This window comes from Tenrec ecaudatus, chromosome 1 (genome assembly GCF_050624435.1).
Source record: "Tenrec ecaudatus isolate mTenEca1 chromosome 1, mTenEca1.hap1, whole genome shotgun sequence".
Classification (NCBI taxonomy): Eukaryota; Metazoa; Chordata; class Mammalia; order Afrosoricida; family Tenrecidae; genus Tenrec; species Tenrec ecaudatus.
Genome location: NC_134530.1, coordinates 251,212,201 through 251,230,334, shown reverse-complemented (window position 1 = coordinate 251,230,334; position 18,134 = coordinate 251,212,201). Strand labels below are relative to the sequence as shown.

The 18,134-nt window shown below is 33.8% G+C and overlaps 1 protein-coding gene across 2 annotated transcripts in view; it reads left to right on the top strand.

The window, feature by feature from the left end:
* AKT3 (AKT serine/threonine kinase 3) overlaps positions 1–18,134 on the top strand; it is a 335,611-nt gene that overhangs the window by 235,495 nt on the left and 81,982 nt on the right. The window contains exons 7-8 of one of the 2 annotated variants that reach the window (XM_075531185.1): positions 3,687–3,752; positions 4,932–5,000. The exons of the other annotated variant lie outside the window; for it this stretch is intronic. Of the exons in view, the coding sequence (XP_075387300.1) occupies positions 3,687–3,752; positions 4,932–5,000 (135 nt within the window). The remainder of the gene's footprint in view (positions 1–3,686; positions 3,753–4,931; positions 5,001–18,134) is intronic. 2 annotated transcript variants of the gene reach the window in all.

The window sequence follows — 18,134 nt, the reverse complement described above, 5'->3', positions numbered from 1 at the left end:
ACAGGAAGGTGAAGGCAGCGAGGGAAGGAGAGGTTCCCAGGATCCTCCTGATGAGAAGGCCACACACTTAACGAGGTACCATCAGCCTGTCACCTGATGGACAGTTTGAATACCACACATACACTTTTTTATATCTTCCAGTAGATAGGAACTTATGTAATGACCACATATTCCTCTCACAGCACTCTCAGCTTCTTAGCTGGGGTCAAGAATTCATTGCAATGGCCACACAACTCATACACCATACTTGGAATTATTGGGTTTATTAGGGAAGTTAAGGTAACTCATGATAAAAAATGCTCAGGATACTCAGTCAGAACAGCCCCTCTATCCTTGACCTCTGCCCTCTCACATAATGTTACAAAGAAAGCTCTTTTAGCACTGCTGAGAATTGCCCAAAGGGTGCACTATTCCACCATAAGCCTCAGCTCACAGGAGCTCAGCTCTAGAAACCTAGCTCCTGATGCTGTCTGGAGGTGCCTCTCTCGAGTGCATGTCTTTACGTGCTTTCGAGCCAGGAAGGCCAACTTTCTGTTTCATTCTTTGGAGTTTAATCCTGTTGCAATCACTCCTCTGCCCCTTTTGTGTCACAGTTTACGTTATGCTCCTAGGAAGATTTACAGCCTCAGAAACCCAAAGGGACAGTTCTACTTTATACTAAAGGGTTGCTTTGAGTAGAATTGACTCCATTGTAGTGAGTTTGTTTTGGGTTTTGTGTGTGTGTGTGTGTGTGTGTGTGTGTGTTTGTGTTTTGTTTTCCCTTTTCCTATGTCTTCACCTTTATTGTAGTGAGATCCTTCTTCTGAGATGGCTTATTTTACACACAGTTGGATGTGAGGCTGATTTATCCCCACATCAGAGCTCCAAGTTTCTATAATAACAGTTAACTCTATTAACAATTTTTCATCTTCTCTTACTCAGATGCATCAGAAAAAAAGACCTTTTGGTGTGAGTTACAAACTGTATGGTTAGAAGTGCTTTAAGAAGTAAATCACTGTACCACAGAGGCATATATCTACCTTTTACATTAGTACTTTTGATTTTAAATCTCAAACATAGCTTTAAACTGTCTCCCCCTTTCCCTTTTTTCTATTAGTCTAAGCCAGTGGTTCTCAACCAGTGGGTCACAACCCCTTTGGCGGTTGAAGGACCCTTTTGCCTAAGACCATCAGAAAACACAAATATTTTACAATATATAATTACATATTGTTTTGTGATTAATCACTATGCTTTAATTATGTTTAGTTATGTTCAATTTGTAACAATGAAAATACATCCTGCATATATCCTGCAGACATCATTTACATTACAATTCATATCAGTAGCAAAATGACAGTTAGGACGTAGCAATGAAAATAATTTGATGGTTGGGGGTCACCACCACATGAGGAACTGTGTGAAAGTGTCGCGGCATGAGGAAGGTTGAGAACCACTGGTCTAAGCAATGCTCATTTATTTCCTGGCATACTTCTGTACTACCTCCTGGTTTTGCTGTCCTTCTCAGGGAAGCCTGAGTAAGCTTGCTAAAACATAAATGCACTTTACCCAACTTAAACTCTTTTGGGACTTTCCCATTGCATTGCTTTTCTTTCACTACTTGTTTGAGTAATGGATCCCCTTAACCCACTTTTCTTTACCACTTAATGGAATTGATCATTATACATTAGCTTGGATATTTACTGTTTACTATCCCTTCTCCACTAGCCTATGAACTCCATAAGCAAAGGGACCAGGTCTTTTTATTATTTTAACTATTTTTAAGCTGCATGGTCCTTAGGATTTATTTAAATGCATATAAAAGGTTTAGTTTATCCTCTGAGTGTATTAAATTTTTCAGACACAAATATAATATGCCTTTCCTTATTGCTTATCTATTTCATATTGATAATCTGTAGTATCCCCTTCTGTTTTGTTTTTCATTAACATTGATTACCATTTAGCTCAAATGAAAATCCATGAAGACAGACTTTTGAGCTTTTTTCATTTCTCTATCATCAATATCTAGAATAATGCCCAGCCTTATTTGTTACATATTTGTTCAATGGAGGAATGAATGGATTCCCATATACTTCACTTTTAAAAAATTCATTCCTACAATAAATAGTTCAACAAATATTTGTTAGGTGCTTATTGATGCTAAGCCTCTACTAGGTAGGCACTATGAACATAAAAAAATCAATGTTATGGTATTTTTGCTTCTGATTCATTTCATATAAAGCTGTTTTCTATTCTTTTACTTAATTTGGGAATTATAGTAATAAAACTGATTTTGAATTACTTGAATGCTTAAACCTGCCATCTCTGTAAAATAAAATAAAATATAACCTGTAACAGTTTCATATGCCCATGTAGCTTCATTGGTTTAAAATACTATGTTAATTGTATTTTCCGTTCAAACATACATGTAGTGTTAGGTTCTTTGATCAGTCTACTCAATCATTTTCTGTCTTTAAGGTCATATGAATTTGTAAAGATGTTAACCGCTCATATGATGTAGTGTTCTGGTGTTCTGCCTTCCACATCTTATTTTCATTTGACAATAGTATTTTAAAAATTGCTCCAGAAAGACCTTTGTTTAGGATCTTGCCTGAAGCCAGTAGTTCTTCATTTTCTTTTTTCCTGAAGATTGTTTCACTTCTGAGATTAGAAACCACCCACCTTTTCACCCCCCACCCTGGTTCTCCATATATTAAGGAAATTTACTTTTTAAGAGACTTAACTGGAAAGTAAATGTTTTATGGATTTTTGGTTTTAAGTACAATTTTGTCACCATAGGCAGAGAACACATTGAAAAGCCACTAACAGGCAGATGCAATTTTTATGTTCTTTCCTTTATTCTAAAAATTTTGAATTAGAATTAAATTTTGTATCACTTTTCTGTTTGCCTTTTGATACTTTGTTTTCTTTTAAGTAGGTAATTTATGGATTCTCTAAATTTTACTTAAATATATTTACTATGTTCCCATGAATAAAATGTATTCCAGACATGGAAATGTTAACTATCTCATGTCTCAAATATTAGGTGAAAGGCATTCCTTTTAAGGAGAAAAGCTTGCTATTTAATTATGTCTGTAATAGAACTTTTCTGTTGTTATCATTATTTGATATACATTAAATCGGACTGATTTTTACATGTTAATATTTTACAAACATGAAAAATTAAATTATAAATTATCAAGGGTTCGTGAGGGAGGGAGGGAAGGAAGGAGGGAAAAATGAGCTGATACCAAGGGCTCAAGTAGAAAGAAAAATTTTTGAGACTGATGATGGCAACAAATGTTCTTTACACAATGGATGGATGTATGGATTGTGATAACAGCTGTATGAGCTCCCAATAAATGATTAAAAAATATTTTACAACCATCTGAATGGGTTAATTTAAATAAACATGTATGCATGTATATATGCACAAGGGGCTTCCAAAGTTTGTGGAAAATTCCATTGTCTTTCTGTTTTATTTTCCATGAGCTTTATTTTAGAAACCGTCTCACGTGTGCCTTTGTGGGTGTGTATACACCGTAACATACATTTTACTGGAAGCTTAGCCATAAAAAAGCCATACTCTACTTTAAAATCTATTTTTGACAATTTCTTTAGCTTTAACCTAAATTGGTCTTAGAGAAATAGTGAAAATTTTAGATTTCAAGTACTTATAACAAATAAAAATTTGCCTTTTTCTTTCTTAGGATGAAGTGGCACATACTCTAACTGAAAGCAGAGTATTAAAGAACACTAGACATCCCTTTTTAACAGTAAGTGGCTAGAAGACAGACACAGTGATCTTAACATTAGAGTGTGAGGAGGTCTGCTATAGAGACTTACGTGATGGACAGTAGTTTTAATTCATACCATGCAAGCATGCCATTTTCTTTGTGGAAATTCCATAGTCAAATTTCTTTGAAATGATTTAATTGTATGAATTATGTTAATAATATATACATTTATAAACACTCCATTTAATGTTTTCATCATCCATTGCATTTTAAAGACTTTATTTGCTCATGAATTTCATTTTTTTTTTGTTTTAGTTAGCGCCACAAAAATTAGAGTAAATAAAATCACCTGTGCCATTTTACAGCAACCACTTAGAGGGTAGACTTTGAAAAACAGTCTCTTAAAATTTAATCTAAAAGTTTTTTGTTTCTCTTGTTAATTGGCTTCTGGTTAATATTAAAATGATCAGGTTCCATGGTATTAAAATATGAAGAGTGAAAATATTTTTGGAATACTTTTAGAGAAATAGGCTTATTTTAGGAATGAGTACAATACAATTTGCAATAAATATTGACTATGTTAAATTTTAGACAGTATAAATTATTATGTTTTCCTAACTAATCAGAAACTAAACTAAACTGAGTTATATTCATATAACTTAGTTACTTTGGAATCAATGACTCTTTTTAATTCTCTCTTTAGAGTCTTTATAATAGAGCTATCCTTTGCCAAGTTTCCATTGATGTGCTCAGTAAGATTAAAAATTACAGTCTTTTGGAAGGCCAAATTTTATTAATTTAGGATTCTATAAAGTAGATATTTTCAGAAGTATAATAAGTAGACTGCTTCTGTAACATCATCATTTTCATTTTTCAGTGTAGCCAGGCAGCTCTAAAGTTTTGAAGTAGTACGAATAAGAACTTCAGGGAACAGTACAGTTTCAAACAGATAGCATAGTAGATGAAAGTTCTTGTCACAAGTATTAAGTTCATTTTTAATTAAAATTTTAATTTTAATCCCCACCTCTTTACTCATAACTATTGCTGAGTTTAGCCAAATGAGTTTCATGTGTCTCATTTAAGCATTGCCAGTAGACAAAGAGCACTAATAATCCATTTAATCAATTATGCGTTTCTATTTCTAAGTATTCTACTTTTAATATTATAATGATATGAATATAGGATGATAATACAGTGTTTTTTCTTTTTCATTTCAAGTCTTTGAAATATTCCTTCCAGACAAAAGATCGTTTGTGTTTTGTGATGGAATATGTTAATGGGGGAGAGGTGAGTCGAACAAGTAAATCTAGCACTTGGATTTGCATGATAGTATTGTCATTATTTAAAAGTGAATTATTTAATAATGTAGTAATACTCCACTTCTTCAAAGCGATTTATTTTCCCCTTTCTTTTACAGAGTAGATAAGAGATGAATAATTTCTAATAATCCTTTAAAATATAATTACAAATATATTGACAAGCATAATCCTATCTTCTTTTTTATATATTGATGTATATATTTTATTTTTATTTTTGAAAATCATTTTATTGGAAGCTTGTACAACTCTTATCACAATCCTGTATCGTATGTATTTCTGAAATAATGTTATTAAGTTTTGAAATCTAGAAGTACATTTTACTTAATTCTCTTATTTATACGCTTAGATTTTGATGAAAGTTAATGTGAGGAAAAAATTAATTTACTGGAAATATTTTACAATGTAACTTTCTGAAATAAATTTTATTACTATTAGGGGCTTGTATCTCGTGAAATTAAAATAGTCTTATTTTACAAAATTAATTAATTAATTATCTTCTACAGCCTATTTTTCCCTACAGAATTTTCTTTTTCTAAGAATGAGTTCAATGCTCATTTATTCTTTCATTCTTTCAAACACATGGGAGTACCTTTGTCAGTGTGAATTTATCTAAATCCTTGCAAAGGTTTTTGTAAGTTGTCTTACAAGTCTATTATAAATTAGAACATGCTATCCAAAAGCTAAGTACTAACTAAAGTGGTTAACAGAAATCACTTTTTGGATGATCTAGTATATCGGGTAAGACCTACATCTCATCAAATGCTTGATGAGAATCAACAGAGAAAGTGATTTGAGAAGGTCTTTCAGGCAGAGAGAGTAATGTGCACAGAATCATTGGTGAGTGTAAGCAATAAGGCCAGAAGAATTGGAGTTATCGGATATGATCTATACATGCACAGATAAACCTTCCTAGTCAGAAGTACAGATCGTAAGTGTACTGTGATAGAAATACTGGGTTTGAAAGCTAATGGGCACTGCTCAGCATGCCAAATACAAGGCAGTCACCTCTTTCCAAACACCAAACCAATCCCAGTGCCCTCGAGTCCGTTTTGATGTGTAGCAACCCTCCAGGACAATGAGAATGACTCCTGGAGTTCCCAAGACTGTCATCTGTACAGGAGCAGACTGCCCTATCTTTCCCGTGTGGAGCGTCTGGTGGGTGTGAACTGCCCACCTTGGTTAGCAGCCAGATGCTTAACCACTGTGCCACCAGGGCTCTGCTTGTCTCATATTTGCCTTACATTTTCATGAATTTAACTAAACGGGCTTAGAGAGTATTATTAGATATATTAGATTCCTAGATAGGGAATATAAATGTCTGATCATTCTAACACCCTTTCCTCTCTACATAAATTCACAGTACCCTCAAAATGAGAAACAAAAACCTCATTATTATTTTTTGCTTCATGTCAATTCATTCCATTAGAGGGATCTTTTTAAGCTTTTTGTTGTGATTTGGGTAATTTTACAAAGCAAGTTGTTTTCTTCCCTGTGGTTATAGTCGCTATTCCTCCTCCATTTATATCCAGTTCTGGCTTCTGAGCTTCATTCCTGGGCATAATGATCTCGTACAGTAGGTAATTGTAAGAAGAGTGTACCTATTGGTGTTACTGTTCACCTTATAGACATGGCTGTCTTTTTTCTGCATGTTAAATAGGGGCATTGTCTCAAATGTTCCACCAGTCTCTGTTAGACCAGTAAGCCTAGTCTTTTGTTATAATTTTAGTTTTGTTCCATATAATTCACCCACTCTACGCAGGACCTCCTATTGTGATCCTTTCAGGAAACAAACAGAGGGAAAAAAAGTGGACAGCCATTTTTTTAGAGAGGTGAAAATCCATCGTTGTTTTGATTTTCATCTCTCTACTGACTGCCAACACTTACGATGACATGTACAAGGAGAAACATAAGTGATTTCTTACTTGCTGGCCTGGGGATACTGTTGCTGTGCATAAAGAAGACACTTGACGGGGAATTCATCTCAGGATGATCATCTTATATTTAAGGTGCCAGGTGGGGATATAAAGAGGCCGAAGGGTTAGGTCAGAGATTCAAATAAGTATCATCTTTAATGCTAAAACCAAGGAAGTGAAGATGTGAAAGAAAAGTACGTAGTTAAACATGTCCAAGAATGGTGCCTTTGACATACTGGTAACGAGAAAAACTTGAGGATCCTGGGCAGAAAGAAACCTTTGCACTTAAAAGAGGCATTTTAAGTGTAACTGAGCGTATGAAATCTGCAGGATAACCGAGGAAGTCTGCTTGTTTGATTTGCTCTCTCTCTCGAGTCTCCATCAGAAGATTAGCGTTGTCCTTCTCTTCGTCCGTCCTTGGCTACTGTGTAAAGGTTGGTTTAGAGTCTAGTAGAACAGTACTGTGGAAGTGAGTTCCATGTAAATTTTGGTAAATGGTTGTCAGCATCTATAGGAATTATTTTAAAACAACTTTACTAATGTGGTCAATGATATTGTTCCTAACATATCCAAGCCACTTTCTTTCTGTGGCTTAGGTGTTAATAAATTTCCATTGGAAGCAGAACCAATCTGAGGAAGAAGTAAACTGAAAATTGAATCAGATGGTGGTGGTACTGTTTGGTTAAGAAAGTCTACATTTAGGATTCTTCCTCAAAATCTTACTGAGAACATCATGTCTCTTAGACCTGTACATTGGGCCTCTGTAAATTCCTCACAAGCCAAAATCGTCATTAGGGGACAGAGGAAATTGTTGTTCATCTCATAAACTATTCCCATTCTTCTGATATTATTCTGGACTACGACTGAACTAGCTTTGAAATGTTTACAATTTTTGCCCACATTTCATTTTTTGTTCTATAGTTCTTTAATAATGCTTTTATAGATAAGACTTTCATATTCTTGAGATCTTTTCATATTTATTTCATATATCTCATTATTTGGGTGACATTTTATCGTAAGTGAACAAAAATCCTCTCATTTAAAATTCATATAAGGCAGAAGTGTGCTGGCAGTTAGCTTTCTAGTTCTACTGACTAATTTATGGAGGTGTGATTTGGGTGATTTTAAAATAAAAAATATTTCATATTCATAGTGATGATTTTTAAAACTTTACTAAACTCATAGAGATATAAATATCATTATTGTCAGGAATCTGGCAAGCTAATTTCTTTACTAACTATTTTACGCATTAACATACTATGTAGGTTATATCAAAATTCTATTATTTTCAACCAAAGCATTTCAAAAATTTCCAAAGCAAAAATCATGCATTTTAATATTTAAATTAATGTATAAAGCTAACAGCAAAATTAATTTGGAATATTTTTAGTGTGTAATTTGAATCTTGTAAGATCCCAGCTTCCAGTAACTCATGCATCAATTGTAATTCTGTGGTCTTCCTTCATTCACCAAAGTTGATGGTCTTTACTCGCTTGGCTCATATTTGCGGTCTTCCCAACTTTCTATAAAACGTTTGATCTAACTGAAAACTGTTAATTTATGTTTATGTGGGGCAGCACCCACATAGACTTGTTTCAACGTTTCAGTGACTTGAAAATGTCCACTTGGGTTTTGTTAAAAATTTGATACTGGCCCTGATCTCAAAATGTTCTTTTCTGTGACGAAGTATTTTTAATTGGAAGGTGTCATTGGAGAAACATGAGCCTGTTTGCTCCTGTAAAGATTTAGTCACAGAAACCCTCTAAAGGTTCTCTGTGAGTTGGTATTGACTCAGTGGCAGTGGGTTTTCAGTTTGAATGAGACTAAGACAATTATACTACTGAAAAAACACCTGCAGCTATCCACGGATCACAGAGATATATTTAAACATGTTTTGCTTAGAATTAGCATGTGTGTGTATGAACTCGAACCTTATGAATTTTCTTACCCTTTTAATAATAGACTGAGAATTTTTAATGGAAATAAAACTATATTACACTATTTATCTACTTAAGTGGCATTTGGTAGTTTATATGTTTCCAGGTAATTATTTTAGCTGGAAATAATTTTTTTGACTTCATCAAAATTACTGAGTTTATCTTATATGCATATTACTAATGATGTTTTCTTATACTATTAATCAGTACTGGATCTGTGAAAACTTTCATGATATAATGTATTGGTATCCTGAATTCTTTTCCTCTCAATGTTTTTGATCTAGCTATCTATCTAAAAGTTGGTAGTTTTGTGTGTGTTTTTTTAATTTGTAGTTTTTCATTGAGTTTTTAAAGGAATAGTGTTAGATTTCATTGATGTTTTTTCTATCAATTTTGGGTTTTCTATTTTATTCATTTCTGTTCTTTATTATTTTTTTCTTATGGTTGTTGTTTAGGCGCTTTCAAGTCCACTCTGGCTCCTATTACATTTATTTCAATGATTGAGCTACTGTGTCAATTAAACCCAATGGGTGGTCTTCCTCCTTTCACTAATTTCTACTCTCCCAAGAATGATTACATTTTTCTTGATGACATGTTCAAAGATTGTGAGATGAAGCTATTGTGAGCCTGGCTATTATTGCTCCTAACGAGCCCTCTGACATATACTTCGTAAAAGACAGATTTATTTGTTTTTCTAGTCAACCAAAACCAAACTTGCTGCCATGGAATCATTCCAACTCATGGAGACACTATAGGACAAAGTAGAACTGCCCCTGTGCATTTCTACAACTGTAACTTTTTGTGGAAGTAGAAAGCCTCATCTCTCTCTATATATTCCATTTTATTCAGAGCTCTAAAGATATTATAACAATCCATAGTTCAATTAGATGAAGCATGATTGTATAATTGTCACCACTATCATTTTCAAAACATTTTCTTTCTTCTTGTACTCTTTGATATCATTCCCCCTTAATCTCCACTGTTCCCCATCCAACCCCCAAAGAACCCTTTTTATTACATGAATTATTGTTGTTGTTGTTGTTATCCACCCCACCCCTGCATCTTATACCAGCCAATGTATCTGTTCACCTGACATTCTGTATTGGTTCCTCTGGAGTGGGGTGATATAGTCGTCATTACTATCAGGTCCCCGTTTCCCCCCACCTCTCTCTGTACCCTCAGGGAATCACTACCCCTGTCACAATTCCTGAAAAGTTTATCTAGCTTGGATTTCATACGTAGAGCAACCTTATTCTGCACATGAACATATACAGGTCTAACATGATGAATGAGGTAAAACTAAGCCCATAATAATAGGGGGAGGAAATATTATTAAGGAATTAGAGAAAAGTTATGAGTTTCAATGGTGCTGTACTACACCCTGGATATATCATCACTTCTTTGTGGCCCTTATGTGAGGGGCTGCCCCATTACACGTAGTTTTGTGGTCTCCACATTGTCTATGCTTCTTCACGTCACTTTAGTTGCTTGTTTTTGAACTTCTGATACCTATTCCCATTGATACATTTTGATCACACAGGCTGCTGTGCTTCTTCCATGTAGACCTTGTTGCTTCCTTACTTGGTGGCCGCTTATTTAACTTCAAGCCTTTAAGCCTAGAGACTATATCTTTTAATTGCTGGGCACCATCAGCTTTCTTCACTACACTTGTCTTCAGTGATCTTATCAGGAAGGTAAGTATCATACATTGCCACATTATTAGAACATATCGTTCTTGTACCGAGGTAAGATTAAAGTAGAGGCCCAAAGTCTGCCTGCTTCTTGGTTGTATATATATGTATACACACAAATATAGCTATCTATATATATACATATCTATATTTATGTCTATATATATAATTTTTACTTTCTTGTTCTTTACTTGTTTCTTTTTTTCTTTCCTCCTGCCCCACTATCATATTTACCCATCATTCGCCTCTCAGTCATTTCTCTCAGATACATTTATATCAATCAAACACAATCAGAAATGCTATCCTCTCCTCACCATCACTTTTTGATCTCTTGCTATCCCCTGTCCCTGTTGTTACTGGTTTATTGCTCCCCTTCTCTCTCCTCTCCATTGACCCCTCCACCACCCTGGAATCTTTGGTCCCATTGTCATCTCCTGGGAATTGATTATTTTGCCTATCTTATATAGACACCAAAGGGCTCTTATGTTCTTCTGGCAGTCTGTGGTATATTTATTCAGTATTCTTTATCAACACCATAATTCAGAGGCATCAATTATTCTTTAATCTTATTTATTCATTGGCTTTTTTTTGCTTGTATATGAGATGAATGCATGCTTAAATCATGGCTAATCCTCAAAATGATATCTTTGCTTTTGAACACTTTAAACAGGAATTTTGCGGCAGATTTACCCAATCTAATACATTGTTTAATTTCTTGACTGCATAGTCAATGGACATTGCTTTTGAATTCAAGTAAGAGGAAATCCTTGAAAACTTTAGTCTTTTTTTCTGTTTTGCCTGGTGTTGCTTTATGGATCCAAATATAAGGATTTTGATTTTTTTCATGTTGAATTATAATCTATCCTAATTCTATACTATAATCTATACTGTTCTTTGATTTTCATCAATAAATACTCCATGTCTTCTTCACTTCTAGCATGCAAGCTTGTATCATCAACATGTTGCAGGTCATTGATGAGTGCTCCTCCATCTAACACTCACCTGTTGCCATCAATTTAATTCCAACTTATAGTAACCCTGTGCAAGGTTTCTGAGGCTAAATCCATTTTATAGCAAAGCAGTTCTGACTTTTCCATTCCACTGTAGTATCCCTTTAGGTTTAATTTCTATTGATTTTTTTACATTGAACTGTTTTTTTTAACAAAGTACTCCTTTATATTTATATCTTAGATATGTATCACTCTGTTTTCTGAAAAAAATCTAACTTACAAAACCAAAAGTAACATGTTGATTTTGCATGAGTTTTCTTTTTTTTTATTAAACATTTTATTAGGGGCTCATACAACTCTTATCACAATCCATACATATACATACATCAGTTGTATAAAGCACATCTGTACATTCTTTGCCCTAATCATTTTCTTTTTTTTCCCCTCTTTTCTTTTTTTAAATTTTATTAGGGGCTCATACAACTCTTATCACAACCCATACATATACATACATCAATTGTATAAAGCACATCCGCACATTCCCTGCTCAATCATTCTCAAAGCATTTGCTCTCCACTTAAGCTCTTTGCATCAAGTCCTCTTTTTTTTCCCCTCCCTCCCCGCTCCTCCTTCCCCCCTCCCCCCCTCCCCTCCCTCATTTGCCCTTGGTAATTTATACATTGTTTTTTTTTTGTCATATCTTGCCCTATCCGGCGTCTCTTTGCATGAGTTTTCACTCTAAAACATAACTGAAATTATGAGCACAGATTATTAAAGAGGTAAGAATCATTTGGAAGATGATTAATATGAAGTATTTGTTAAATGTAAGGAAACTTTATTTGACCTTATAAAAGTAAATATTTTAATGTTCATTTCACAGTGTCACCAGCACTATTTCTAATTGTGTAGTGTGATATTGTTGATTAATTTCCTTTTGGATAGCTTGAGTCATTCTCTTCATCTCAGGTCTTTTTGTTTACCCAAGGGAAGTGTTAATAAGCATTATTGCCCAGACTGCCATAACTTATTGCTTAATTAATTAGTTGTCTTTAGGATACTCAAGTTCTAAGCTCAAGCAATATTATGATAATGAATCTAATCACTGAAGTTAATGAGACTTGTATTAAGCATATTTTGTAACTCTCTAGATAGCTAATCTTTTACTATTACAAAGAAATTATTTAAAATTTTTCTAGGCAGTATTTCTGAGAAGTAAGATAACCAAGTTGAAAAACCTTAGCTTGCAGTGATAGATTTATAGATAGATGGGTCTTTTTTAAGGTCAAGATAGACCACCTTAATGTACAGATGTGCTCTATACAATTGATGTATGTGTATGTATGGAAGTGATAAGAGTTGTATGAGCCTGTAATAAAATGTTTTTTAAAAAAAGATAGACCACCTTACCTTTCCCCCTCCTTCTTCCCATTTTTCCCTCCCCTTCCTCATAATGCTTCCTTTGCATGCTTTTGAGAATACAAAGATAAAGAATACTTGCATATTCTTTCTCTTTCCCCTATGCGTAGATAGGGGAAATTTTAATGGATTATTGAAGTTGTATAAGCCTACATCAGTACATGGATTTATAGTACACTTATTAGAAACTTTTAAGTATTTTTATTATAAACATAACAAGACATGATTACTAGAGAATTTTGAAAAGATAGAATTTTCTTTCAATAAATTGAAAAATACTGAATTCTTGCTTTAATCACAGCATTATGTACTTAGTATACTACTAACAAGACAAGATGGTGCCTCTTTTAAAGAGAACATAGTGTTCTGTGGAACATATATTATTAGATAAATCATTAAAATAATTTTAAGGTATAAAACAGAATATGAAAATTGCTCTACATGTCACTGTTTAGCAATCACTTGCCTGTCACTTTGTCACACGTTTATGTCTTGAGTGGCGCTCTCTGAGTTGTGCCAGCAGTATTTCAGATATTAGCAGGATCACCCTCGGTGAGTTTCAGTACAATTTCCAGAGTAAAATCGACAAGTCAGAAAGGCCTTACAATCTACTTCCAAATATTAGCCAATAAAAACCCTGTGGATCACAAAATAATTTTGTTCAATATAGCGCTGGAATACGAACATCCTAGGATGGAGGTCCGTCAGATTACACAGCAAGGGGTTGGGCATACCAAAGGCTGTGAATGTGGTGCAGGACCAGGCATGTTTGTCTCTTGTACACATGAAGTCTCCATGAATATGAGCCAGCTCAACCACAGCTAACAACAGCACATCAATGAATGTATCTTCTTGTTTTAATACTATACACATATTTTTGTTTTACTTAATACTAAAATGTATGCTACTTGGGTAGCAGTTTCTAGGTGGTGGAAATTTATTATGTAAATATAATTTATCAAATGCTTCCCAAATTGTTCAACATTTAGGAGGCTTCTATTTTAAAATCAACTTTTTAGGTATCATTTATATATAATGAAATACATTCATATTAAGTGTATCGCTCGAAGACAATGCTCACATGTCCGTATCACAATAAAGATAAAGAATTTTCCATCACCTCAGAAAATTCTGTGCCTTTTTGCAGTCAACCCTATTTCCTTGTACCCTCATCCTACACACTAAACATTTGATTTACCTTGTGCAAAATTCCACAGAATGGGATCATACAGAATTTACTCTTTTTTGCCTGCATCTTTTGCTTAGCATTATGTTTTTTGAGATTCATTCATTTCATTGTATTTTTCAGTAGTTTGATTTATTGCTAACTATGATTCTCTGTGTAATTATGACACCATTTGTTAATTATTTTGCTGGCTATGTACATTCGAATCGTTTCCAGTTATTATTTAATATGAATGAAGCTAATAATGCATATTCATATACAAGTTTTTTGTGAACACTCATTTTCTTTCTTTCTTTTTTTTTTAACTCATGTTCAATTGACTAAACACTTCAGAGTTTAACTCTTAGGTTCAATGTAAGCATGTTTACACAAAACAAAAGTGGTTTACTAAAGTAGTGAAATTTTACATTCCAACAGCTATTTTTTGATAGTTTGAGTAGTTCTACATCCTCACTAGTTCTTGAGATAGTCAGTCTTTTTCATTTTAGCCACTCTAATAATTCTATAGGAGTAAATAACTTTACTGAGTTACCTGTCTCTTATGAGTATGATATTAAACATCATTTTGCCTCCATCTTTGCCACTTGCATACTTTTCGTGAATTCCCTGTTCAAATATTTTACGTGTTTATAAATTTAGTTTATCTTCTTATTGAATTTGCAAGAATTCTTTATATGCATTATATTCTGATTATAAATATCAGTGATGACCAAATGCACAATCCATAAAAGGAAAAAAAGATATTTAAGACTTTAGTAAAGTTAGAAATTTTTTCTCTGTGAAAGCGATTATTAAGAGAAGGATAAGAAACGCCACAAAGGTAGAGAAAACACCTCAAAAACACGTATTTGGTCAAATTTTGTATCCAAAATATACAAAGAACTCTTAAAACTCAGCAATAAGAAAAGAAACCCAATTACAAAAACGTTATGAAGGTACACCTTGCTAAAATATATATACATAAATATATAGGGGTGGCTGGGGGAAGTCTAGGAAAAGAGGCTCAGCATGTCATTCCAAATCAAAACCAAACTTCCTGCTATCAAATCAGTTCCCACTCATAGACAATCCACCAGCCAGGGTAGAACTGCCCACTTCGGATTTCTGAGGCTGCAAATACTGACGGATGCAGAAAGCCCTTCTTTCTCCCACTGAGGGGTTGCTGGTTTCAAACTGTTCATCTGGAGGCCGGCAACCCTACTGATGCCCTCTACACCACCAGGCCTCCTGGAGTGTGTCATTAGGGCTTGGCAAATTAAAAGACGGGAGATCCACCACTGATGTATCCAGTCTTTTGTAGCTAAGTGTATCCGTTTTTTTTAATCTATACCCAGTATCAGGCTGAAGTGGTACTCTTCTATTCCTGTTTGTTAAAAGCATTATCTGTGGACATCGACTTTTTAAAAACACAACGTTTGCTTTGTCAGTTGAGATGGCATGCATTTTTTTTAGTCTGCTAACATTGTAAGTTACATTGGTTAATTTTCAGATATTTCTTCCGTTTCTGAGATTCACCATCTTTAGTCATGAGGTATTAAGCTCTTTAGATTTTGATTTGGTAAATTTTTGTTGAGACTTTACATCTCTGATTATGAGGGTTATGGACCATGGTGAAATTCAAATAACTGGTTCACTACCCTAATGATACTTTTGCATATATATAATTTATAATTTCATACAGTTAATCCTTAAATAAGAAAAATAAGAGATGCGCAAAACTAGATGATGTTAAAAGAAAGAGTTTTAAAAGATCAATGAAAAATATTACATAATACCTGATTGAAAAGTATTTCCATAGTGCTGCTGCTTTTATTTCCCCATAGTACTTCTTGACCTCCAGCCTCACTTGCAATATTCTCCCCTTTCATCTAGCGTCACCCGCTGTGTGACTTATCCTGAACCACCTTAACCATTGTAGGAGAAGGATCCCTTTCCTCTGGGTAGGCCAGTTAGACAATAGTCATTGTGTGTGATCTCTTAGAAACAGGTGACTTCTGTTCTCTGGACATACTCTGTTCATCTTTGAACAAACCCGGCTGCTCCTGCTGAACTTACAGCAATTATTCTGACAATATTTTTTTTAGCTCTTTAGACACTTTCAGGAATTGTATCATTCACTCACAATATCTTGCGGGAATTCGGAGCATAACACAAACAAATGACAGTGTGTCATCTTCTGATTGTTTTAACACTGTTTCTCTTTATGTTCTCTCTTTATTTTTTCTTGCGGGAATTCGGAGCATAACACAAACAAATGACAGTGTGTCATCTTCTGATTGTTTTAACACTGTTTCTCTTTATGTTCTCTCTTTATTTTTACCAAAGTGACGGTGCAAGGGAATAAAAATGTAGTATTTCACCAAAAGTAGAATGAGCTTTAAGAAATGAATGAATACATAAATATTACAGGCATAGTTCTAATTCTTTATACCTGTTGATGGAGTAAACATTTCTGTGGGTGCTTAGAATACAGTGTTGGACAAATGAATGTTAAGAAAAGTAAGGAATGTAAATTTTTAATTCCCACATAGGACAGCTGCTCAGCCGCCACCTTCGCGAGAACCCTGATGACAAGGGCAGTTTTATAAAGCAGTTGCTGAACTCAAACCTAGGTTATCAGTTCTACCAAATTGGTGTGCAGTGGCGGAATCACAGCACTAGTTATTGGTCTCTCCTCCTCATGCAGCGCTCTTTGTGTGCTACTGCTTTAAGCTGTGTCTAGCCTCACAAGTCGGAAAGTACTACTTTCACTCTTACATTTTGGAAGAATTTCCGTAAATTGTTATTATTTTCTTTAAAATATTGACAGAATTCAGCAGAAAAAAATTTGAGCTGCCGTTTTATTTGTAGTACAAACTTATTGTTAACAATACATTTTATATTCAATTTATACCAGTTCACATATGAGGGGGCTTCACAAAATACATGGAAAAATTTAATTAAAGTATTATAGAATTTTTCCATATACTTTATGAAGCCTCCTCATATTTTACAACATCTTCTTACCAGTACGCTTCCATTGTATCCTGTTTAACCTTTGAGCTATTATGTATTTTGACTCAATATATGTTAAAAATCTCACAATTCATTGCTATTTTTATTTGGTGCAGTGAATTATCCTTTAATGACATTGAACACATTAAAATATAAATTTATATTTGTGCATTTAATGATCATTTCAAATATTTTCTTAACCTTGTGTATGTCCAGTTTTCCATCTGGTCTCATTTTTCCCAAGCCTTCAGTGTTCCCTTGAACATTTCTCGTAGAGCAGTTTTTCTGGGGATGAATTACCTAATCTTTTGTTTTTCTGGCAAAGGCTCTATTTATTTATACTTTTTTGAAAGTCATTTAACCTTGTAGTTTGATACTTTTGTCTTTCACTATTATAAACTGTCACTCTACTATCTTCTCACTAGTGTAGTTTCTGTCTTGGTCTACTCTCATTTTCATCTTTGTTTATTTGTGTTTAATAAGTTACCTCTCCCTCTGCCTGCTTAAGTTTTTCCATATCACTAATTTCTAACTATTTTATTTTAATGTGCTATACTATAATCTTCCTTATCATTCTTTTATTTAAAAATATTTAACCTTGTATAAGGATATTGTTTACATTGAATTTGAAATATTTTACATTATTAAGTATTGCTGGAGTAACATTTGCTTTTCCTATGCTGAGAGTCCAGTTACATATGACTCAGGCTTGGCATCCAAGAGTTTGTCTCTTTATTTTTCATACTCATTTTTTCTACCTTTAATTTTGAATTGTTTTTTTCGTTGGTCTTTATGAAAACTTTATTGTCTTATATCTGTGGTTAACTCCGTCAATTATATTTTTCCTCTGTGGAAGTTTGACTTGGAACCTTCTTATATTTACATTTATTTTATTATTCTTTATCATTTTGAAGAATATATTTTAATAGCCATTTTGTCATGGTAGTCTTATCACTTTATCATTCATTTTCTGTATTTCTAAGTATTTATTTGTCTTCTGGTTATGGGTCACATT